Here is a 26,020-nt window from a genome sequence, read left to right as displayed (position 1 = left end):
CAACTGCATTCTGAGTTCTCTTGTTTGCTCAATTTTGTTTTGAAATAAGTTTGTGATAATAATGGACCTTGTTTACTTAAGACTAGTTCTAGGTCTTGGACCAGTGAACTAATGGTGCTGCTCTTATTACTACTCTTATCCATATAGGTATTGAGTCTTTATTAACAATAGAGCTAGATGCCTCATTTTTATATGTATGCTTTAAGGCTTTGATCATCTTCATTTATAAGTTTTATCATCTTCATTTATTCTGTTGTGTTTTATATGCAGATGGCTGACTTGGTATTCAATTTTGAGATTCATCATGGTGGGTAGTTTGTGTGGAACCCAGATTTGGTATATTTAGGAGGTAGTACTTCTTTTGTTGATAATATTGACCCAGATAGACTTAGTTATTTTGAAATACAAGATATTTGTTCTGATATGGGGGCAGTTAGTACAAGTAGATATCATTATCTTATTCCTGGAGGTAATTTGGAGTAAGGGTTAAGGCTTATAAATGGAGATGATGATGTAGTTTATATGTGTGAGATTTATGCTGCATGGCCTACAGATAAGATAACACTATATGTTGAGGTTGGTGAGGAGCCACTTGCAGTTGAACAACCATTTGGTAATGAGGAAGTAGCAAATGATGATGATGTGCATGAGGTGGGTGAGAGTGATGATGATGTGCATGAGGTGCATAAGGGGGGTAATGTGAATGCTGAAGGAGGTGGTGGACAAGATTTTGATTGGTTAGAGGAAGGGTTTGAGGGGCCAGAATTTGATGATGATGTATTTGGAAATGTAGATGATGGGCCATCTACACATGCAGCCCCACATAGGACTACTGCAACTGACAATGACCCACCTCTTGAAGATGACATAGAAAGTCTAGTAGGGTTTGATGATGATCAGCTAGCACCAGCTGCAAAAGAACCTGAGTTTAATGTCCAAATTGACATGAGAAAACCAGAGTTTAGGAAAGGAATGAAGTTTCCAAACTCTAAAGTTTTTAGGGAGGCATTGAGAGAATATGCGATAAAGAAGGCAATAGATATCAAGTTCAAGATGAATGAGAAGAAGAAGATATCAGTTTATTACATCAATGAATGTGGATGGAGGTGTTATGCATCTCAACTACCTAGAGAGTTGACATTCCAAATAAAAACATTCAATCCAGAGTGCACTTGCCCTAGATTCTTCAAACACAGCCAAGTGACTTCAAGTTATGTTGCAAAAAAGTTTATACAGGAGTTTGACAAAAACCTCAATTGGAAAGTGGCTAGTGTTCAACATCATGTGAAGCAAGCACTTGAAATTGACATAAGTTACAGTCAAGTGTATAGGGCAAAAAGGAAAGCTACTGACTTGATTACTAGGGATGAACAGCTGCAATATGGGAAACTTAGGGATTATGCAGAGATGATAAAATTGAATGATAAAGGAAGTAGGGTTATTTTGCAAACTGAAATGGAAGATGAAAATGCACAGCCCAAATTTAAGAGAATGTATATTAGGTATAATGCACAAAAACTTGGGTTTTTGGAAGGTTGTAGACCAATCATTGGTTTAGATGGGTGTCACTTGAAAGTGAGATTTGGGGGGCAAATACTTTCTGCCATAGCTAGAGATGCAAATGATAATATTTTCCCAGTTGCATTTGCTGTTGTTGAGCAAGAAAACAAAGATTCATGGGTACGGTTTCTGCAGCAGTTTTCAGATGACATTGGGAATCCAGAGCAACTTAATTTGGTCTTCATCAGTGATAGACAAAAGGTATGACCTACAATTGTACTAACATATTTAACCCACATATTTAAAGTTTAATAATACATGCTTCAGTTCATTTCAACATGCTTAACTAACATATTTACTTGATCTGTTTTGTATATGAATTAAGGCCTTATACCTGCAATTGAGATGTTGTTCCCAACTTGTGAGCATAGATATTGTGTGAAGCATATCTATAATAATTTCAAAGTGGATCATAAGGGCTTGGAGTTGAAGGATGCACTGTGGAGATGTGTTGGAGCCACAACAATCAGGGAGTTTGAGAGAAGAATGTAGGAAATGAAGGATTTGGATGTCAAGACATGGGAGTATCTTGCTGACATCAACCCTGCACAATGGTCTAAGTCTCACTTTAGTAGTAGAGTTTTGTGTGATTGTTTAGCTAATAACTTGAGTGAGTTTTTTAATGTCATGATCTTAGAAGCTAGGGATAAACCAATTTTAGCAATGTTGGAGTGGATTAGAGTTAGGCTCATGACCAAACAATACAAAAAGATGAGAGGTAGAGCAAAATACACTGGAAAAGTTTGTCCTAATATTCAAGACAAATTAGAGAAGTTAAAACATGAATCTATATAGTGCTACTCTAGCAGGTAGCTTCATGTATGAGGTTGATAATGGTTGTGAGAGACATGTGGTTGACTTGGCTAAGAATGCATGCAGCTGTAGGATTTGGGATTTGACAGCCAATGCCTGGCCAGTCTGACTGGGTTAAGACTAACCAACCTGCTCCTGTTGCTCCTCATGTGTATAAACCACCTGACAGACCACCAAAGTAAAGAAAAAGAGATCCTGAAGAGCCAAGGAACCCTTATAGAGTTTCTAGGATGAACAAGACAATCAAGTGTAGGAAGTGCAAGAAAGAAGGACATAATGCAAGAGGGTGCAAGGCAAGCATCATTGGTGAAACTCCATGGCAGAGAAGAGCTAGACTTGCTAAATCAGCAACTGTAAGTATTTCCATGCTTTGAACTATATCCCTTTCCTCAAGTATTTTCCGTGTATGTAACTTGTACTACCCTCTTTGTAGGCACAAGGCAGTAAATCTACAAAAACAAAGCAGACTGCAACACCTCAAACTGCATCTCAGCCACCAAGTACTAGATCTTAGCCTGCATACAGAGCTTTTGGTCAAACTGCATCTCAACCTGCACCAAACAATAGATCTGAGGTAGCAACTCAACCTCCAACTAGATTTAGGATCAACTGGTTTTCTTCATCCTCACAACCGAGCTTCCATACCCCTAGAGAGACATGGGATTCTTTACCATCTCAAGCACCTTTGTCTTGTTCTATTTTGTTTATTTTTTTTTCCTCTTACTTGCTATTGTTGGATCATCTTGCTAACTATTGGATTTTGGTTATGCAGCCAAGTGCATCTGTGAGCACTAGTCAAGGAAGTGGTGGTGGTGTTGCTAGGAGGTTTAAAGGCAGAAAGTTTTAATCAGTTGGTGGAAAGGGCAAGAATGCAGCTGGCAAGGGCACCTAAAGTAGTAAATGACAACTTGGAAGATGTTAAAGTTTCAACCACTTTTTTGTTATAGCTCACACGTTTAATGTATATGTCAAGTGTCAAAAACAATATTGGCAATTTTGGTTGGAAGATGTGTATGTCTGAGCACTAGTGGACTAGTAGTTGGGTTTTAGTTGGAAGATGTATAAAGTCACAGGATGTGCCAAAAACAATGTTGGCAATTTTGTATGCATGTGACATAAAGTATTTTGTTAATGTCTTCACTTTTATTTTGTAAAATGTCTTCACTTTTATTTTGTAAAGTCACAGGATGTGCTCAATGACTCTTCACTTTTATTAATATTAATGTGCGTTGAAACAGGATAAAGTATTTTGTTGTGCTGTGCTTGTGTTGTGCTTTTGGTGGACTGTATTTTTCTTGTCTTGTTCTTTTGGTGGATTTACATAGGTGTATGTATTCACACAACAAATCATGTGTATGTGTAAAACATGTTCCATTTATAGGCAGGTGTGCATTGACACAGGTGTATATATTGAACCAACATGTTCCATTCAAGTTATTATATTATTAACATTTCCACATAACACTTTGTGCTAATATATATCAATCACAGGATGAAGTAAAAAAAAAAAAAATTTATACTAAAGAATATTTGCACAAAAACAACACTTTCCATTTCAGGAGAAAGATACAATAATCAGGGACTTTGTATTTCAATTACCCAATAACATTTCAACATCCCACTAAGTATCATGGCAGATTAAGGTTCTCACTCTTACATTATTGTTCACTGAAGCAAAACACAACAACAACATTACAAAAATGAAAAATAACCATGACAAAACTAGTGTCATCTTGTACAATCTCTCACTCTCTCTAACTCTCTTAAGTTTTTCTCTAATTTCTACATAAAACTCATGAGTTTCTCTTTCCCTCCGGTTACATCTTTCTTCCATTTCCTTAGTTGTTATTTCTCTCTGATTTGCAAGCTGCAATTCATTCTCAAGCATACTTATCCTTTCACGGTCGCTCTTACAAGTTTCGTTATCCACCCACTGAAAGAAGCCACATTTGGGACCAACCTGAGCATTACAATTATAACAATTAATTTCACAGTTCACAATTAATCACAACTAATAATTCAATTCAATTCAATTCCAACAATGTAATTGTTACTTACATTAAATTGACTACAACCAAGGAATCTTCTTCTATAGTTACCAGCTTTTTGACTTGTTCTTAGGGCACAATTCTCAAGGGTACATAAATGACCATCTCCGGCACGATAGAAACCACTAGTTGTAGAGCCATTGTCAGTTGATGAAGACATAGCAAAAATTTGTTACAACCTTATAGACCAACAAATCTGTTACAAGTGGCAAAAATCAACTCATCTAAATTTAGTAACAACTACTCATGCTACAACCACATTGTTAAAAAAGTTGATGGGCCATAGACCTTTATTTTAAAGTAATAAGAAAATGCAGATATATTCATAATTGTTTGAATGCTTTTTATCTTTACTATTTTATTTATCAAATTCATAATTGACTGAATAATTATTTCAATAAAATCATGAGCATTATTCAACTTTTAAAGGGAATGGAGGGTTTTTAGTTTACTGGTCCATTAGTTCACTGGTCAAATTCATAATTAGTTCACTGGTCCATTAGACACTAATTATATCATGATGTCCAAAACAAACTCAACCAGTAACATTCTAATTAATCTGAAAATCATAATCAATGATCAATTTGGTGACAGAAGCAGTAAATCAAACTGATTTCAAATTGACAGAAGCAGTAACCAATGATCAAACTGATTTCAATTTGGTAACATTCCACAAAAACAATTAAACAATACAAATCATGACAGAGAGATGATTTTAGCAGAAAGATGATTTTAGTAGAAATGGGTTTTTACATAAATCACGGCACATAAATGATGCCGATCATCAAAGCCTACAACAGAACAATCATCTTTATGATCGGGTGAGGGAGAGGTGGGTAATACTAAACAGAACAATCATCAAAGCCTACAACATAAAAAAATGAGGAGCAACTGTAAAAAAAAAAAAAAAAAAAAAAAAAAAAAATGGGTTTTTGCTTAACCAGTTCCATGGTTAAGCAAGAACCGAATTTGGAAGAAAGAATTCCCAATTTTATAACCCATAGGAATTTTAAAACCCACCGAGATTTTAAAACCCACAGGAATTTTAAAACCCACTGGCATTTTAAAACCCACCGGCATTTTAAAACCCACCACCGGCATTTTACCCACCACCGGCATTTTAAAATCCACCAGCATTTTAAAACCCACCGGCATTTTAAAACCCACCACCGGCATTTTAAAACCCAATTTAGAACCCTAGATTTCAAAGATTAAAACGCAAAATCCTAATCTACCTGCAACAGTTGAACAAAACAGAGGAGCAATAATCTTGATCTTCCTCAAATCAGTTTGCATGCACGACCTCAAGCTTTCAAATCCCAATTACCTCAAGTGAAGCGAAGCGTGATACCCATGAGTGAGTCTTCCTGCCACAGCTGAACGGAGAAGCTGTCTTCCTCGGTTCGGTTTGCATGAACGATGGGAGTGAGTGAGTGAGTGATTATGAGTGATTTTTGGGAGTGACACTAAGTGATTTTTGGTGAGCAAGCCAGATGAGAGTGAGTGAGTGGTTTTGGAAAAGTGAGTGGTCTGATCTGGATGGGAGTGACTTTTTACCTATTTTCTATGTTAGAGTAACGGTGAGGGAGAGGTGGGCACATGGCACATAAACGGTGATAATCACAGATGGACAAAGTGTCAAAATTTGAACCACAGGTAGGCACTTAGAATTAGGAGTAACCCATAGGCGGGCAATGTGTAATTATCCATATTTATAAATATAAAAAGTATCGGTAAACTTAAAACAGTACACCAGTATTGACCAATACCAAATTATATCGTTCTATTGGTCAAACCGGTATAGTTTCTGGTACGAGATTTACTCCATTTAATGGGACCCTAGAACTTTTGCGAGTGCTTGTCTCATATTTTATGACTATTTCATTGTGTGAGTGTCAAGACTTTTGAATTTTTTTGTTAATATATTTTTTTTGTTGGGTTTGCTTCTTCTTTCTATTTTACAATATTGATGTAATGGAAATTCATCTTTGGAGTCTTTTTTTAACACCTTTTTTAGCACATTTTTGCAAATTTACTTATTTATGTGTTCACTTGTATATATGAGATTCCTAAACTGGTTGAATTGTTATTTGTCATTATTATTTTGCTATGTCTTTTTCGGGTGGTTTGAATTTAGGTATAGGAGGCCCATACATGTTGCCAGAAATAGGTTTCATGAGAACTTCTAATAAAACAATTTTACTCCACATATCCCATAAAATATAACCTCATAAAATTCATTAACACAAAATATAAACAAAAAATAGAAAAGCTCCTGATCATGCGCATGGTGCGTGTTTAGAAGTTAGTATATATATGGTTGAGTTCAAGTTACACATAGTATAATTCTAGGTAATGTTACACCACATAATATTTTTTTTATTGGATTAATATTTCAATAATCTAACCATTAGATTACATATTCTCTATATTCTTAATATGCATACCAAGTTTATATTCTTAACATGCATAATAAGTTATGTTCCAATTGGATGTTTAAGTACTATTCAATTTAGAAATTCATATTTTATGCACAATTTTAAACAAAAAAAAAAAATGAAATTTAAACATTTGACCAATGATATAGTTTGTTTGTCAAAATTCACATCAAATAAAAAATATATATGAGTAATGTAACACAGTTTAGAGTTACACCAGGTGTAACTTTAAGCAATATTATACCACTTAATATTTTTTTATTGGATTAAAATTGATGATGCCAAAAATCATCAATAATTTGCACAATTCTCACGTGCTTAAGACGACACCTGTGAAACAAAAATAAAGAAAACCCTAGGAGAGTACCGGTGTGGTACCGGCCAAAGACCCTTAGAATGTTAAGTTAGGGAACTTTTCACAACTCTAGAGTGCCAGACCTAGGGGAATTATGCGTACCTTGGTTTGTGAGGGTTTTGGGGTTTTATAGTAGCATAGGGTTGACACTCGTTCCTTGGCTAAAAAGATGTTTCCTTGTGGGAGAGATTCTCTTTAATTCGCGTATTTTGCAGAATCCTTTTCTTATAGGAGTCTTCTTGATTAGGGTTTATCGTGGTGTGCAAGGTATACTCATACGTGGAGCCCAAGCAAAAGACATGCTGGACCCGTCAAGAATTCCTTTCACCCCCGTCAGCTTCATCCCGTCAATTACTTATTCTGTCTATGCTTTTTTGGTCGTCTCATCCATGCATAGATGATCTTGAGGCACACTTGCTAGCCTTGAGATGGACCATCAGCTTTGTGGAGTCATTTATGGGTGCATTAGCAAAGTCATTAGATACAACCGATCTGTCCCCTTTGCTTAGACTTCAAGAATTACCCTTATCACAAATTTTGGTAAATCCACGGTTAGATTTTATTATATTCATATACTTTCCACTCTTGCAAAATTTCAAAATGATTAAAAATCACTAATTATGTCATCAATCAAATGTTTAAAATTAAAATTTTTGCAATTTAAAATTATTCATTTAAAATGGGTATATGGATCAAATAGTAAATACCTTTGGATTGGAGAGAAATTTGACATGCACATAAAAAATATAGAAAACATATAATCCAATTATGGAATTTTCAAATTATTATTTCAAATAAAAAGTTATCAGTAACATTCTTGAATTTTATATATATATATATATATATATATGTATATGTATATATCATTTTCCTCCTTAAGTTTTGGCTTTGTTTGTTTCGTAGTTTTTCTCTTTTAAATCTCTCTATTTCTCTGTTTCTTCTCTTCAAATGATGAATCTTTCTTTGAGTCTAGTGAAGGTAGATATTCCTCCACTAGAATCGCAAATTATCGTTGTCTCTATTTGGTATTGAATTTCAATTAGCAATCATTGATCTATCTCTTCAATCTCCCTTAGTTAGGATTGCCACCTATTGACCATTATCTGATGTTGAATTCAGCCATCAACCTTAGCAGTTATATTTTTTCATTGAAACATTCTTAATTAGTGCGCTTGATTCCACTCAACTTTTTTTTTTCTTTTTTAATTTACATTCTAAATTTTCACCACGAATGAAAATTATGTAAAAGGAACTAGAGTAAAAATTTCAATCCCTCATTTATTTTATTTGCTTTTAATTTTTATATCAAATTTTCTTTATCATCTATATAACCTAAAAATCACCTTAACGATCTGTTTGTTTCACTGGAAAACCTTCTGTAAAGATAGTTTTCCACATTTTCCAGTATTTGGTAGCACAAAAAAAACCTGGTCAATGGAAAACTATCTTTGGTCAATGGAAAACTCTAATAAAAATAAGGCTTATTTTCTATAAGCTGTTTTCCAAAAAAAGTTTTTGGAAAACAATCTCTCTCTCATGCGTTGCATCTCCTATAGATATTATCTTCGTCTATAGTCGTGAGAAACATAATTTTTTGGCGCCTTCTCTCTCTCATGGTAAGTTTTCTCACTTTTTCTCTTTTCCCTTTACTTTCTCTCTCCTCACACCCTCACCGTCACTAACTCTGGTCTCTCCTCTTCTCATAAATCTCTCTCTTTAACTGTCTCTATTCTCTCTTTTCTCCATGTTTCTCTTCCCTTCTGTAACACAATTCTCTGATTAGATTTTTCTTTACTTCACTGATCGATCAATAGCTCCAACTTACAAAGGAGAACAAATTTGCAGCGATAATTATTTCATTCTTCTCTACCAAAATCCCAATTCTTTGCTTTGAATTTCAAGCTCGATTTTCTTTTTTCTCTAAGAAATTTTCGGTTTGATGGATTCCAGGCAGAAGTTACCTTTTTTTCGTACATAAAGTGCAAAAAAATAAAATTAAAAAAAATAATAATAGAAGAAGAAGAAGAAAGAATGAAAGAAGTAAAAGATGAAAATTTTAAACATAGTAACTATATTGCTCTAAATTGCTTTTACATGAGACAATCTTTACCGTGGACTAATAATATTATTATATAATGAATGATAATTGTTTAGGAGAATTACATTCGTTGGCAAATACATTTTTTGTTAGCAGATACTATGTAGTGATGATATATTATGCAGTACATTATGTAAATACATAATTTAGAGTAATATTGAAGACTTGTAGTTGACCATAGAAGACAAATAGTTGATGTGTGTGTGTGTGTGTGTGTGTGTGTGTGTGTGTGTGTGTACGTACGTACGTTATTATCTATATATATGAGCAAGATGAGTGGTAGAGATCATGAAAATTTGACAACTAATTAATTTTGATTGTATCTATTGTCAAAATTTTAGATTAATTAGTATGAAAACCAAATTCATTCTTGGTTTTTTATTTATAATGATTACATTAGTTAGTTTACATAATATACATGTTTTAAATTATACAAGAAATATTTTAAAAAAATTGCATACCAAACATCAGAAAACATTCTCAAGCGCATTTTCAAGGTTATTACCAAACACTGGAAAATAAGACAGTTTTCTAGAAAATGCTCGTTGGAAAATAAACCATTTTCCAGAAAACGTTAATGCTGAAACAAACAGAGCGTTAATTTATAATGCAAATTCACTTTATATAACAAAAAATATATTAAACAGGACAGAGTTTTTTCTATAAAATTTGTGTGATATAGTTTTAGTGTTAATCCATTTTTCTGATTTTTTTTTTTTTAATTTTTATAATGCATGTAGTCTTTCGAGCTCTATCTCCACTCCGGCAACTTAAATTTTTGGAACAATTCGTAGCTTATTATTATATCAATGAGGGTTGTCATAAGGTCGAACCCTACCCCCAGTTTTTCCAATTTAAACTTTTGAGACTATTAGTAATTTATTATGGTATTAGAGTAAGTAGTCTTAAGTTCGAACAATTATTTGCCTTACTAACTTAAACTTTTGGTACAATTGTTAAATTATCATAATATAAAAACTATCTATTTTCTAAGGCAACAAAGCAACTTTGTATAGGAAATGATATTCTCAAGAATTTCTCTTATCCAGACTGCTAGAATTTTGAAAATGCTTATATGTACAACATGACATAAACTAATACGGTGGAAATGGTTAAAAGAGCAATCACCTAGCTAGATGTTAAAAGATAAGTAATGAGAGTGTGATCAGTTGCTTGAGGTTGCTTCCACTTTGAAAAAACTCTGCATCATGGTTACCACCTCCCTCCCATCAGGCCTAATTACCTTTAGAGATTTCTTCTCACCACTGATACTTCATTTCCTCAGTTGGGAATCTGCATAGCTTTCATTCTCATTATCTTTCATACATGGTTGTATGAGGTCTTTTAATAAGTGGCTACTAGCTAGCTTGGGTTGCTGGACACGACTCGTTCATGATACTTTGAAGTAGTTTGCAATCTCATTTTCCTCAATTAACCAAAGATTAATTTCCCTCCACCACAATAGCATTCTCATTATTTTGTTGTCATCTTATCACTGTTGAAAGACGAAAAAACATTGTTTTCTTGTCCCTCCTCCAACCAAACCTCTTGTGATTTCTATCTCCACACTATTTCTTGGCTCAACAACCGTTCATAGAACTCCTATAGTAGTTTCTTCATCATTAGCACTTTTATTCTTCATATGTTGTTGACACCAACAAAAGTGCTCCACAATTTTAAGTGTGAGGATTGCGTGCGGCGTGCCTGTGCTGCTTAAACAATAGTTTAAATGCTTCTAACCCAGTCATCTTAGTATTTCATGCATCTTGAATTATATCTGAACTGTGAGGATCGCGTGTTCGTACTGCATCAAATCTAAATGGCTGTGTTTCCTTCCCTTTTACAATTTCAATTATAGCGCCAATTAATGGCTTGTAATTTTGAGTGTATTGCTAGCAACTGAAAAACACTAGCCTTTGGGAAGATCAGCCTTCACTCCTTGCTACATATTACTTCATCTAGCCTCTCCTATATATTCGTAAGTATCCTACGTTCGTTACACCATGTGTATTTTGACCGTGCAAAACCAGCATCAATATCATGTTGCTCCATGAAATCCTCGAAATTACCCACTGAAGAGGAGACTACCTTTTTCCCATGCACCCTTCTCTTTTTGGGAAATGATGCAATTGAAATCTATTGGATATGCATGTGTAAGTAAAGTCTCACTTTGAATTATTATGATAAGAAGGGGGTTAATATAACATGATTGGGTTTGGGCTGAAACTTATAGACTTAAATTTTTAGGTAAAAATGTTTTTCTTATAGGTTATATTAACTAGTTAATTGGAGTTCCAGATTGTTTTCTTGAGAGTGGTTAGACAATGCTGGGTTAAGATAATTTGACCCCGGATAATTAATTCAATTACCGAAGTTGATTAATTAGGTCAAATTACATGCAAATCGTGGAGGCACTAACAAATTACCAAATAAACTAAATGCGGTGGAAATTAAATTGACATGAAAATTTGTTGACAAATGGAGAAAACCTTTCACAAGGCAAAAACCCCACTGGGTGAATCTAAGGTCACCACTCCCAAGAATCTACTAATCAATAATCAAGCGATTACAAGTATAAGAAATCTTACAACTACCTTGACCTATCCCAAAATACCAACCTACAGTTGAACCTTCGCTTTAATACCCAATTGGACTTGATCTTGTAGTAGCCTTATTTCCTTTGTTGCACAAATCTCCAATTTATGACTAACTCCTTTGCAAGGATCTCAGTACGTGACTAACTTCACAGCAACCCTTTGATTGTTGTAGTTGATTTGCAATAACTTCACATAAAAACACCAATAAGATCTTCAATGTTGGTGCTAAAGAATTTGCTTGATTACAAAACCCAAAGGCTTACAAGAAACGCAACAAAAACTCTTTCTTTTGTAGGAGGAGGCTAGGGTTTCAAAAGGAAAACCTTATAAAGCTTTCTAGGGTTAGATATTTTTTTTCTCCACCTCCTTATTTAAATAGGAGTTTAATGGGCCTTTTAAATAGGCTCTTCTATTCCAATTAGGTTTACACAAACTTTAGACTTTCCTAGTCCTATAAAGATTATACAAACTCAATAGCCTTTAGGAATCAAAATGTTGCAGGCTATATCAAAAATCTTGTAAGCTCAATAGATCGAGAGGTATCGAGATAGACTATTCCAATTAGGTTTACACAAACTTTAGACTTTCCTAGTCCTATAAGGATTATACAAATTCATAAACAAACAGCCTTTAGGAATCAAAATGTTGCAAGCTATATCAGAAATTCCATAAGCTCAATAGATCGAGAGGTATCGAGATAGGCATCTAGCTTTAATAAATCTCGATAGATTGACAGGTATTGAGGTGGTATCGGGACCTACAAATTCAGCTTTTCTTGAGTAATTCTTGAGTAATCTCCATATCTTCAATGTAACCATTTGTAATGATCATCTTGAACCTACTTAGATTTACCCAAATACAAGTAAAGTGTATTTTGTCATAGGATATGCTAATTACATAAAAATATGAACCTAATAGACAAGAATAAATAATTTCATACATGAGTGCAAAAATTAAAACTAAGCAATGAAACTGGTTAAAAACTAAAAGTTTCACTTATAATCTGTTGGCACTTAAATAGTTTCATATAAATGCGAAAATTTAAATTAAGGACATGTTTGGTATGATATAATAGACATTGTAAATAAGATATCATCCAAGATCATACAGAACCATTTAAAATAACAAATTAGACTTTAATATAACATAAATCATTTGAAGTGACAAATTACAATTTATTATTGGCATCTTGCTTTCCTTTATTAAGAGAACCGGGATTCAAATCTCCCACCCTATTATATTATGGAATTATTATTTAAAGAAAAAAAACTTTAATATTTTGCATAATATACATATCCAAAAGAGATAATAGAGCAGGATTATTTTTATATTTATTTTTTGTTTTGGCTTTTTTTCTCAGCTAATAGAGCAGGATTATTGGTTTTATTAAGAGAACAAATTGGTTTTATATTTTCTAAGAAAGTTTATAAATATGATTTAAAGCTATGCTCTTCTATTCTCAAAAAAAAAGGGAAAAAAAAGTTATGCTCTTCTCAAATATTATCATTATTATTTAAGGTTTTATTATATTTTATAAGCCATGTTAATGTAGGATCCGAAGAATTTAAGTTCCAACCCAACCTAGCCTCATCCGCTTGTCAACCCAAACCAACACTTGATTGTCTGTTTGGGCCGTTGTTAAAAGTCTCACCTCCTTTCCCACGCATTTCGAAATAATGGACTTCCTGTGTCAGCCCAAATTGTGTCCTCACTTGTCAAACACCTTTATAGGATTATACTAGGATTTTAGCTAATGAAAAATCGATGTCAGAACTTAATACCATGGGAACCACCTGAGATGGGATCGATGGACACAACTCAATGTGGATGCTGCTGCTGCTGTGGCTCGATCAAAATTTTAATATTGCATTGTCTGGCAATGGTGGCCAGAGATATTGACAATAAAGAGGTGGGACTGGGGTGTGTTATTTTTGGGATCCTATGCTTAAAATCACATGGAAAAACACGTGGGAGTTGTTTGGGTTAGGCCCCGATTAATACTACCATAAAAAGAAAGACCACCATCCATATTTCTTTTTCTTTTTCTTTTTCAAAGGGGCAAAAATGTTGTCTGAAAAGTAATTAATGTATATATATAAGCAGAGAAGAACAAGATGATTCTTCAATTTCTGACCACAAAGATTCCAGTTGATGTTTTGGGCTCAAAAAGAATGTGTTAGGGAACATGATGCACGTGGAAGAGATTGTGTTGATTGTCCCCTATAGCCTATAGGCCCCATGAAATAATACCTATGAATTAAAAGGTTTGCCAGCTGCCTGACACACTATTTCTAGGTTTGGACTTTTTTTTAGTTTGAGAAGATGGACCTTTTTTTATGTTGGTTCCCTAATTTATATGAAGATGAATATGGAGGCACAATGATTATAAAATAGACTGGAATAATTTTTTTTCTTATTAAAAAAAAATTATAGTTAAGCAAAAAATTCAAGAAACTATGGCAGTTTTCACTTTCCTCTCGTTGCTTTAACAAAAGATTCTTTCATGTAATGATTTTAAATTTAGGGTCAAATTTCTAATTTCCTAGCTATCCTTTTTGTTTTTGTTGAGAGTCACTTTCCTATCTATCAAAAGCAATATATAACACTTAATTTTTTTTTTTATGAGAATACATAACACTTAATTAACCTTAGAATAAACAATTAACACCAATATTTCTCTAGCAATGGCTTTTTTTTCTTTTTTGAGAAGATTTCCTAGCAATGTGAATGGCTTTATCTGACCTAAATCTTTTCTTGTTAGGGTTGCTGAGGCCATTCATGATCATGAGGATAGATCCGACTAAGTGTTTTCTCTCCTTTTATGCGTCTTTCATGGATTTTTATTAAAAAAAAAAAAGAAAAAAAAAGACGCCAACCATTATCAAATGTAGAATCTCAATGAACGAATTTTTTGTATCAAATGTAGAATCCCTGTGGGTAAAAAAAAAAAAAAAAACCCTAAATGCACGTCTTCAAAGAGAAACTCAAAATTTTTTTTATATATATTTTGTTTCAACGGAAAATAAATTCATTGAAGATATTTAAATACATGTTAGTAAAGTACTAAATTAATTAAGTATCTTATATATCTTTCTCCTAACCCAATTGTCTCGTTGCTTGGAATAACGTTGCGGTTATGCAGCCACCCCAACAACTTTGCAATGGAAAATTGGAAATACTAACAAATAAGCCCTAAAAATCTTTCTTATTATGCAAGTAGGAAAAATATTCTTTAGATAAACTGAAATTTCCTCGGGATATGGTTTTTCACTATTTAGAACAAGATATATTCCAACATTTTAAAATACAAATTCAATAAATAGTTAAAATATATGGCCCAAAATTAACTTTTTAAATCTTTTCTGAGTATTGTTCCAAGAAAGAATTTAAAGTTTATGTATTGATCATTGGTTGGCGATATAGGAATCATGTGCTTAAAGTTAAGTTATGAGTGAACTTCGAACCCACTTGTGGGAGCACGGTGGCTCCTCATTCCCCATTCACCTAGGTCTCTTAAGTAATATTAGTTTTAAGTACATTTAAATAAGGCATTTTTTGCGGATTGACTAGTCACCCCTTTACCTTCATTTTCATGTAGCAAAAAAATAAAATAAAATAAAAATCCACCATTTTGGACCTCTATTTTCCATCAATTTAAAAATATAAATTTAACAAATATTTAAAATTGAAAGCATACGTTTCAAATTAACTTTGGTTCTTCTTTTTTTTGAATATCATTCCGAGAGAGAAACACAAACTTATATTGACCATTTGTTGATCTAATTTGGACCAAATTAGGGGTCGCGCCACCTTATGGCCAAGATAGTCCCAGGACCACCCTGACCTAAAAAAAATTAAAAAAAAATTATACATAATAATTTAAAATTTTATATTTATCTACCTTTAAAAAAAATTTGGGAACACCTTGAATTTTTTTTTATGCCAATAAAATTAAATTTTGGTCCATAATTTGAACAACTTAACAATATATTAGAGTCTTTTAAGAAAAAAAAGAACCACATACTTTTATATTATTTTAAGCCTATAATACGACTTTACTTTTTGATTTTACATAACACATTGTCATTGTACGATTACTTTTTCTCAAAAATATTATAATATATATTATACAACTAATTGGTCAAAGTCACGTAAATTTAGTTTTTTTTTTCATTGTACAACTACTTTTCTTTTTTCTTTTTTATGATAATTTTGATTAAAAAAATAGTAGTTTTAGTTAATTAAGTGAATAAACTTAAAAAGTTACTTAATTTTTATATAACATCAATTAATTCATTATATATAGAAAATAAAATTTTTATTTTATGATTAGAATTAAATATGTGATTGTCCATTCTAAGGAAATTTGATAAAATTTACACGAAAAGTGTCACTAAATATTATGTTTTTTACATTTTGCTATCATATTATTAGTAAGAAACTTATTATATTTTTATTTATATAATTTAAACTTTTATTAATTATATTATTTATGACGTCACTGGTTCGACCATTGGTCAGATCTTGGTCCGACCAAAAAACCAGTAACCAGTCCCTTTTCCAATTATTTCACCGTACTGGTTTATAAAACCAAGGAAAAAACCCTAAAAAAAAAAAAAAAATAACAACAACAACAACAAAATTGAACGAAAATCTGGAAAAAAATATATAATAAAACCACTAACAAGGCCCAAACCAAATGCCAATAGAAAAGCCCAGTACAAGATCAATCTCATCTCAAACTGAGACTATCACTACTCCAACACCAACACGAATACGTTTTTAATTCAACAAATATTAAAAAAAAAAAAAAAAAAAAATCCTTACTGCCTTAGTGCCTTGCGGATTCAGAAGTCATTAAACAATTTAAACTAAAACTAAATCAAACTTAAAGGCTAAAAGGAAATAAGAAACTCACTTGCTCTCTCCAACCATCGCGGTCCATTCCTGTTCAGCAATACTGACAACAACCACAACTGAACTTCACAAGCTTTATGTTGTAAAATTTTATGTATTTACGTGTTTTTTTTACAATTATTGTTGTTGTTGTTGTCAATATATAAAATTTTCTTTTTATTAGATTGTGTAATATATGCTTTTTGAGGAACACCTTGAAAAAAATTTCTAGAGTCGCTACTGGACTAGGTAACTAATGTCAAGTTGCTAAACCCATTTGTGGTCTCTCATCCCTCAGGACCCTCATGAGTCATGACATGATATTGGTTTTAGACACACCCAAATAAGGCCTCTTTGGAATGAACTAGTCACCCTCTATGGCTTCTTCTTTTTTTTTTTTTCTATTTCTATAGGGAAGATATTTTTTTTCCCCACTATTTTGGACCTCTACTTTCCATCATTTTAGAAACTCGAATTCAAGAAATGGTCGAAACATATGTCCCAAAATGAACTCTTTATTATTATTATTATTATTATTATTATTATTATTATTATTTTGGAGTATTATTCCAAAAAAGAAACACATGCTTATATTTACCACTAGTTGATGTTACTAGGACCATGTGGCTAAAGTTAAGATATGGTTGAACCTACTTGTGGAAGAGCCATGGTCGCTTGTCCCATACCCCCTTATCTCTTATCGCTAAGCTCCTCAAGTATTAATTTGGTTTTAAAAATATCAAGATAGGGTCTTTTGCAAACTTACTGGTCAAAAGCTATCTTATAAAAAATTAGGAAAAAGTAAATGGCCATATTGCCCAATCTTAACTTTACCCAAGTTCTATAAATATTTTTCAGTCAATATTTGAGAAACCCAATCACGCCTGTTAAATTTTGGAAATAATACCTTCTCATATGATAACCTTTTTAATTTATTTATTTTAATCAAGGGAAAGACTTATCCAAGTAGATTTTCAGCTAAATAAAAATATTTTAAAAGTTGATGCCACATTGTACTGTTAAAATGTTAAATAATATGAGTATAAAATCAACAATGTTATAGACACAATAAATTTTAATTTACAATTTTGTTCACAACTTGTTAAGGTGATAAATTTTGATTAGTGCAACAACAATTTTGCATGAGATCACTATTGCCATAATTTTTATTATATATAGATCACAAAATATTGGTTCAATATTTTTTTTAAAAAGAGAAATTTTATTAGGTTTTAGACTTATTGACATACGATGTTGCAAATAGAGTTCAATATTCAATGGAATGCACAATATGTGGTTATCCAATTGAATTTAAAAGAATGACTTTTGGAGACTATTTGTTTGTTTCGATGATAATATTTTCTAGAAAATGAGCTCTTTTTTAAAAAGTATTTTTTTATAAAATTATTTCATTTTTCTATATTTGGTAGCAACCTTAGATGAGTTGAAAAATAATCTCCTAACTTCTTTTATTTAATTTGCTGTGAGACAAAGTTGATTTCTAAAAAAATTTAGTAAAAAAAAATTTCCTAAAAATAAACCATATTTTTTCTGTTGACTAAATATATAGTTTTCTTTTGACTTATTTTTTTTGATATTATCAAATATTGAAAAACACAAAATATATATATATAAAGCCCTTCTAGGTTGTGAGATCATGTAGGTGAGTGTTACTAACGGAACTCTTCACATTATCTTCTAAATCCAGATTTGCAAATAGGTCCTTTTACAAGACGGTCCCTTTTTTATGAATTCTCATTCTTAAAAAAAAAAAAAAAAAAAAAACCTAACCTGTTAGAGCAAATATGTACCTATCATATATCCATCTATATATTTTTCCACGCAACTAGTGATCAACTTGCTGAGAGTAGAATCTTTTTGTTCCAAAGATGCATGCATGTTAAACAAGTGGCCCGACACTAATTTCTTTTTTTTTCTTTTTTTCTTTTTTTGAGAAAAAAGTAAGCTTCTATTAATTGAGGAAAATCAGTTTGGAATACATTGCAAATCTCCTTTTTTTTCTTCATTTTCTCAAAAAGCAAAATAAAGCTATGCAAATCCTACTGTGCATTTGAAAAATGAAGAAGAAAAGTAAAACAGTTTTTTTTTTTTTTTTAAATCTAAAAATCTTAAAAGTAGATATGTTTCCACTAGAATTCTTCATGTCAGACCCAACTCTCCAAAAATCTACAACTTTTCCCCCATAAAACTCATGATGGGAAATTGCAGAATCATATTAACAAATTTTGGTGTACCATACAGTCATACAGAGCCTTCAACTCACTTCACAGTTCACATGCATGCTTTCTCATGATGTGGGGGGAGTTGCTGTAATAGGGATTGGACGGTATGGCAGTGTTTCGAAGGGTCAGGACCACGAATGAATGACAAAATGGGGTCCCCTGTCTTTCAAGTTTCAACTCCCCTTGTAAGAATAATACACTGACCACCAAATTTCAGAGTTGGGGGGGAGGCACGCACTTTGATTTGACACCGCCTTGTCATCTCTAGCTATCCACCACCAGCCTACTGAGTCCTTCTCTCTCTTTTCCAATTTACTACCCCAAAAGAGAAAGCACTCGAAGCCTTGTCAGACTACTGTAATTTTTCTTTTTATAGTTTGTTTCTAGTTTTTTACTCAAATGCATCAGTCTAGTGGAAAATTGGTCATGCACGGGTACACTTTTTTACAACAATGGAACAATTTACATCATTTTTGCGGCAACTCGTTGGGGTGAGTTGCGAATGATGAAGATGCCAAATCTTATGAACTTATCATTTTTTTCATAGTTCAAGTAAACTCAGGCGGTGAATCATGATAAAAATTGTGTAAATTGTTATAGTTCTAGCATTTTTCTTTTAACAACTAGAATATTTTGAATATGATATTAAGAGGTATACTCTTGCTCTTATGCAAATTATGTTTGTGTAACAAGATTTAGATTAATATATATTATTGTAGTATTCTAGAGTTTGTTTGTATTTAACCTTTTCTTTTAAAATTTTTAGTCAATTTGTTTTTGTAAACTTTTTAAAGCTTTACTATTTTTTTTTCTTTTTTAATTAGGTGCAACTGTATATTAACTAACTTTCAATAAAAAAAAATTATCCAAAAAAAAAAAAAAAAACCTCTAAACACACACCCAGTTTGTCAATTTTTTTGCATTTCACCTGAAAATTTGAGGTTTACATTACAAAATAAAAATGAAAAATTTGATTTTAAACCTAATATATTAAACTTCACACTTTCAAAAGTTCTACTTTAAACGATACACTTCTAAATACATTTTTAATCCAAACCATAAACCCATACTTGTGATGCAATTAATAGAAAATGCTCAAATAAAACAACATGGAGTGAAATGGAATGAAATAAATTCATATATAATAGACACAAGTTAAAAGAATCAAAATATGTCGTTTTGTGATGCAAGTTTCTCTATTATAATCGAAGTTTTTTGTATTTGTACTTCCTCTTATTTGAGGTAATATTGAATCCACTAGAAATAGTTAATCTCAACCTCAACAGAAATTTAATAAAATAATTGACCACCCACCAAATTGGTTTAGGCCTTATAATTTTTTTTTTTTTTTTTACCCAAATTTTGATGGCCTCCAAATTGTTAGTTTGTAAATAGATTTTAAAGAGAACAAGTAAGAGCATCTCTAATAGTTTAGGTAAAAGCAAAAAAATCTCTATAATAGAGAATAAGATCCAAAAAAAGTCTCCAATGGATTCTCTAAATCGTTATTTTTTTTTTGCTCATGAATAGTAGCTCATCAAATTTGATAGGTTACTGTACATTAGCAAAAGAATAAAACTAAATAAAAAATTAGCAAAGAAAGGAGTGGGGATGGGGGTATGGGAATATGTGTGTTAAAAAATGAATAAATAATGAATGAAGAAATAAGATTTAAATGAAATAAAAAAAAAAAAAATCTGTTGGAATATGTATTTGAAAAAGTAAGTAAGTAAAATATAAATGTCATTATTTTCTGTCCAAACAGCAAAAAAATATAGAGCAATGGCAGGAGATGCTCTAAGATGTATTGAATTTGAAACCCCAAGCATAAGCATAAATGATGATTGGAGCAAAGGTACAGAGAAGTTGAGGGGGAAGAGAAGGTCCACGATTTGCTTCAATATCTTAAGATTCTTTTTTTATTCTTTGCTAAGCTGTAAAAAAATTAACATATATAGTTCGTGCAACCTTTTGGTTATAAAATTAAAAAACATGAGCCTTTGTGATTGGACCTGGTGACAGACCTTGTGAACCAATGACTGTTCTTCTCTCCTAAGGGACAATTCACTGTTTAGTGAGTCCATCACCTATCGCTACTTTATTAAGAACAATGATTATCTTAATAATTTAGTTCAAATTTTAAGGGACAAGTGATACTAATCATATACAGATTAGATTGAGATGTGTCATTATTTAACTATTAATCACTTGGTGGTGTGTACTTGGTTGTTGGTTTGTTTGGCTTAGTGCCAGCACGAGAAAAATAAACTATAACTGTACAATCACTTTGATGATTAACAAAGGCATTAATAATTAATATTACTACATAGTTAAAAAAAACCAATAAAAATTTCGACGTGTACCGAGATTGGGAATTAAGTACATTTCAGTTTCAAATAATTGTAAGATAAACTAAATGAAACACTTTTTTTTTTTTTTTTTTTTTTTTTGAGAAAAACTTAATAAAACGCTTTGGCATCTGTATGCCAGTATTTTAATTTTTTTTAATTAGGAATCTTTTGACTTTGATTTGAACGAGAAATTCTAGCAGAATGAATGACAAAGGACGAGCTTTTAGCTGTACTAGGATGCAATGACAAATGGAAAATATTGGGCATAGCAAAATATCATGTCTGTATAAGAATTGTTTGGATACCTCTATATAATTAAAGATTCTTATAGCTTCTTCTCACTGCCAAAAATAAATTCTTATACTAGAAAGCCACTGGATTACAAGTCCAAGATTACTTCTTCTTTGCTGAATACAAGCTCAAAATTACTTCAAAACTTTGCATTTATGTGTATCAAGTTAATTAGATGAAAACTATGCAAGTATTTTACAACAAGAAGATTTTAATGACAAAGAGATTATTTTTATTTTAAAGAAATTAGGCTAAGTTATAATCTTTTTGTGTGTTAGTGTTTAAGTTTAACAATACAAAGGGCTTCTTAATATAATTTAATTTGTGTTAGGTAGAGAGATTTAGGGATTCCATCCAGATATTCCCCATTCCCACGTAAGGGGCCAATTGACTTGTAAGTTGTAGCCACAGGTCATTGGCCCTTTTTTCATTTCAATATAATTTTCTTGAGGCAACCGAAAGAATGGATCAAATCAAGGTTTTTAGCTGATATCATAATCCAGGACCCATTAACCGGCCAACAGATTCTTGACTAGGACAAAATTGTAGGTTCCGATTTGGATTTGTGCATAAATACTTCTCTGAGGTAACAGGTCTATAGCTCTAAATTACAAAGTATCTTTTCCTGCTTGGAGCTATTTTTTCTGATAAGATTCCCATTTATTGTCACGTCAAGGGAAATACTATAATGAATTAGCACCTAATTAAGTTGGTGATTTCATACCATCCAGTTTAAAAAGAAATGTGACCATTTTCTTCCTTTTTATCATAATTATTTTATACTGTCGGAATAATTAGACTAAGACCTTTATTATTATTATTATTATTTGGTTTTGTAGAATTATTCATCCGCCTTACTTAATTACATTAGATTATGAAGTTTATAATTGTGAAATCAACGTAATTTTTGGTTTAACTAAACAATTCTTCGAATCAATCTTCTTTACAAAATGAAGGAATATTGTATTATTATCCCAACACTATAAGCCTCTCTACTTTAAGGGGAATTGGTTTAGGTCCCTAGTAGATGGCGATGCCACATGCACACAAATCAAATCAATCAGGTTTGGTGTCAACCCACCACTCAACCCAGATTATGTTAGGTGTGAATTTTTTAAACCTATTGTCTACTGATAAATTGGTCAAAATTTTCCATCAACAGCCTTTTCCTTAAGGTTTGGGTGTTAGGTATATTTTGCTTAATCAGAATTATAAGAAATAAAATAAAAGACTCACATCTCACTGTGTCGCAAAGGATCTTGGCCTCATCGTTGGGGTGAGCGGAGGAGATGGTTGTCTCAAGGCATTGATGGAGAGGGCAAGAAAGAGTATGTCAAAAGCAGATCAAATTCTCCTCCATGAACAAAGACTCTAAGATAGCAACGACAATGCCATGGACAAAGTTTCTTGGGGCTTAACTTCTTATGGTCTATTTAGATTGAGAGGGAGCAGAGTAGAGTAAAATAAATTTGGCACAAAATTAACCTATTTTTAATCAACTCTACTTTACTTTCATTTACTCTCTCTCCTTCCCTCCTCAATTCAAACAGGCCCTCAGATTGGTGGCATTGAATGAATCTTGATGGGCGATGAAATCTAGATCTGAGAGAGAGAGAGAGAGAGAGAGAGCTGAGGGGCATCAACCTCAATTGAGTTAGGTTGGGTTTAACGAGTAAATTTCACCCAAACCTTGAGCTTCGAACAAGGCTTAACATTTTTTTTAATGGTCAACTAGATAACCCCGAGACACCTAGGCTTGCTTTTTTTTTTTTTTTGAAATTTCTCGGATTGTACGATTCAATATGGTTAATCAGGTGGATGATTAGCCCTACACATATTGTTGAGTAGGTGCAAGTACATCCACTCAATTTTATTGAAATTTTTATGATTGCACCCGCTAAATAATTATTGTGAGATTAAGTATGAGTACTTTAAAAAAAAAAAAAAAAAAAAATAGACCCATTTACAATTTAAAAATGTATGGCCATATTAAACATAATAGAATGAAAATGTCTTCACTTTTAGATAAAATTCCAAATAAAAACCACTTTTTTCCTTTTATATTTCTTAAAAGTGGTAACAAAAAAAATTGATTACTTATCAATGTTTTGTCCTGGCTTCTTTCTTTCAATCCTTCCACTATGGAGCTAGAAAAGTTAGGGACAACCAGATAAAAATGAGAAAGAGGGGAAAAATAAGGAGGAAGAAAAAATTGTGAAGGTATGTGAAAGAAGAGAGAGTCTATAAATACAAAATTTTTTTTACAGCTGCTAATATAGTTGATTGTTAGTGGTAGATAAAAAAACGATTTTAATGATGGATCCAAATAAAAATCATACTATTGTGGAATATATTGTATCGGTAGCATTACTCGTGAATGAATTAAGACGTAAATATGTCTAAATTAGGTTGTGATTATTAAATTGATTGAAAAAAAAAAATTAAGTATGTATGGTATGTAACTATGTATTGACTTGTTCCTTTACATTAAATATTATAATAATTTATGTTTTTCCTCCTATAATTTATTTCAAATTTTCAATGATTTGATAGTGACTGTGGGGGGTAAAAGACCAGGAGGTCCATGTCAATGTCTACATTAGGCCAAGGGCCAAGCCCAAGGAAAAACCCCTCCTCGGCCATGGGAAGAACCCTCCTCGGTATGGATGTAGTCGTGGATAAAGGGGGCAACCCGCTACTGGTAGTGACACTCCAGATCATTCCACGAAATAGAAAAAGTACTAAAGCAGAAAAGGACAACGGAGAAAATGGAAATATCTGAGGGAAAAGCTGTCATTATTGCATTCAATGCCTTGTGCTTGACATAGCCATGCTTTTCTACCTTTACAACCATTCCCAACAACTGGAGGGAAGGGCTGATGGGACAAGTACATACCCTAGAAACCCCATTCAGGAGGAAGAAAACTACTATAAAAAGGAAATGGAGGGAGACAAAAAGAGGAGCTGAGACCCCTAACATACCAGAGAGGCATCAGAAAAAGCTCCTCAGACCGTGCCGAGGACCAACCCTCTCTGGTAAACTCAGTTCATCTCAGCTTGATCATGACGAACACCGTGTTAACTGTTGTCCATACACTAAAACCTAACTCTTTGACCCACTCTCTACAAATTCATTGTACCGGGCTCACTAGCCTAAAGTCTCATGCATCTTGGGCCTGAGCTGAAAAACGTGACCCTATAATTGGTGCCAACTGAGTTTACCAGAGAGGGTTGGTCCTCGGTACGGTCCGAGGAGGTTTTTTTTATGCCTCTTTGGTGTGTTAGGGGTCTCAGCTTGATCGTGAAGAATACCATGCTAATTGTTGTCCATACACTAAAGTCTAGCTCTTTGACCCACTCTCTACAAATTCATTGTATCAGGCTCACTGGTCTAAGGTCCCATGCATCTTGGGCCCGGGGCAGAAAAACGTGACCCTACAATTGGCGTCGTCTGTGGGAAGAGCTTGTGCATTAGCAAATGCAACGGTTAATCACGGTGGGATCAAGCTCCTATCAGCAGGAGTCCCTCAAGAAGACCATTTTGGCAGTGGTACAAGTTACACGACAGCCTCCCCATTATTTCTAAGAACATACCGTTATTGTCGTAACTCAACTTTCACTTAGGTCTACACTTCGAAGCGTTAATTATGCAGGAAGGATTGCTAAACAGAGCGCGGTTCTAGGGGCTTCTGAAGTCAGATGTGTGCCCCGTGCACTTGTCAAGGGGCTAATTCTCATGGGCCTAGTAGTCCGATTCGCTGAATTCCCTTCGGAGAAAGAAACCGAGGGCCAAACCAGAATCTTTTAAAGCGGTTAAACAGAACTTTAGCTATGTCGGGACCTCGAACCTCTGGTTTTGAGGAAATTAACGCGCATTGACAACTTTCTAAATGACCAAGTACTAGACAGAATCAAGGTCTTGCATGGTCCTCAGACTCAAAACTATAGGGAAACTAGCTACTCCAAGAAAATCTAAGTGCTAGACAGAACCAAGGTCTTGCATGGTCCTCAGACTCAAATCTATGGGGAAACTAGTTACTTCAAAGAAGAATCTAAGTGCTAGACAGAACCAAGGTCTTGCATGGTTCTCGGACTCAAACTTATGGGGAAACTAGCTACTATAAGAAAATCTAAGTACTAGACAGAATTAAGGTCTTGCATGGTTCTCGGACTCAAACCTATGGGGAAGCTAGCTACTCCAAGAAATCTAAATGCTAGACAGAACCAAGGTCTTGCATGGTTCTCAGACTCAAACCTATGGGGAAACTAGTTACTTCAAAGAAGAATCTAAGTGCTAGACAGAACTAAGGTATTGCATGGTCCTCGGACT

At 33.0% G+C, this 26,020-nt stretch overlaps 1 protein-coding gene across 1 annotated transcript; it reads left to right on the top strand.

The window, feature by feature from the left end:
• Positions 1-423: 423 nt before the first annotated feature.
• On the top strand, positions 424-3,220 carry LOC115967106. The gene is made up of 3 exons (XM_031086189.1): positions 424-469; positions 554-1,761; positions 3,146-3,220. Exons 1-3 carry the CDS (start codon positions 424-426, stop codon positions 3,218-3,220), a joined length of 1,329 nt encoding a protein of 442 aa, XP_030942049.1.
• Positions 3,221-26,020: the final 22,800 nt, after the last annotated feature.

This window comes from Quercus lobata, chromosome 2 (assembly GCF_001633185.2).
Source record: "Quercus lobata isolate SW786 chromosome 2, ValleyOak3.0 Primary Assembly, whole genome shotgun sequence".
NCBI classification, from domain to species: domain Eukaryota; kingdom Viridiplantae; phylum Streptophyta; class Magnoliopsida; order Fagales; family Fagaceae; genus Quercus; species Quercus lobata.
This window is presented reverse-complemented; position numbering and strand designations above follow the sequence as displayed.

Excerpts from the sequence above, each read along its gene's own strand:
- LOC115967106 (XM_031086189.1), top strand. The coding sequence starts at position 424 with ATGGGGGCAGTTAGTACAAGTAGATATCATTATCTTATTCCTGGAG. Across the intron at positions 470-553 it reads TCATTATCTTATTCCTGGAG|ATAAGATAACACTATATGTT; the intron begins GTAATTTGGAGT and ends CATGGCCTACAG. Across the intron at positions 1,762-3,145 it reads TCATCAGTGATAGACAAAAG|CCAAGTGCATCTGTGAGCAC; the intron begins GTATGACCTACA and ends TTGGTTATGCAG.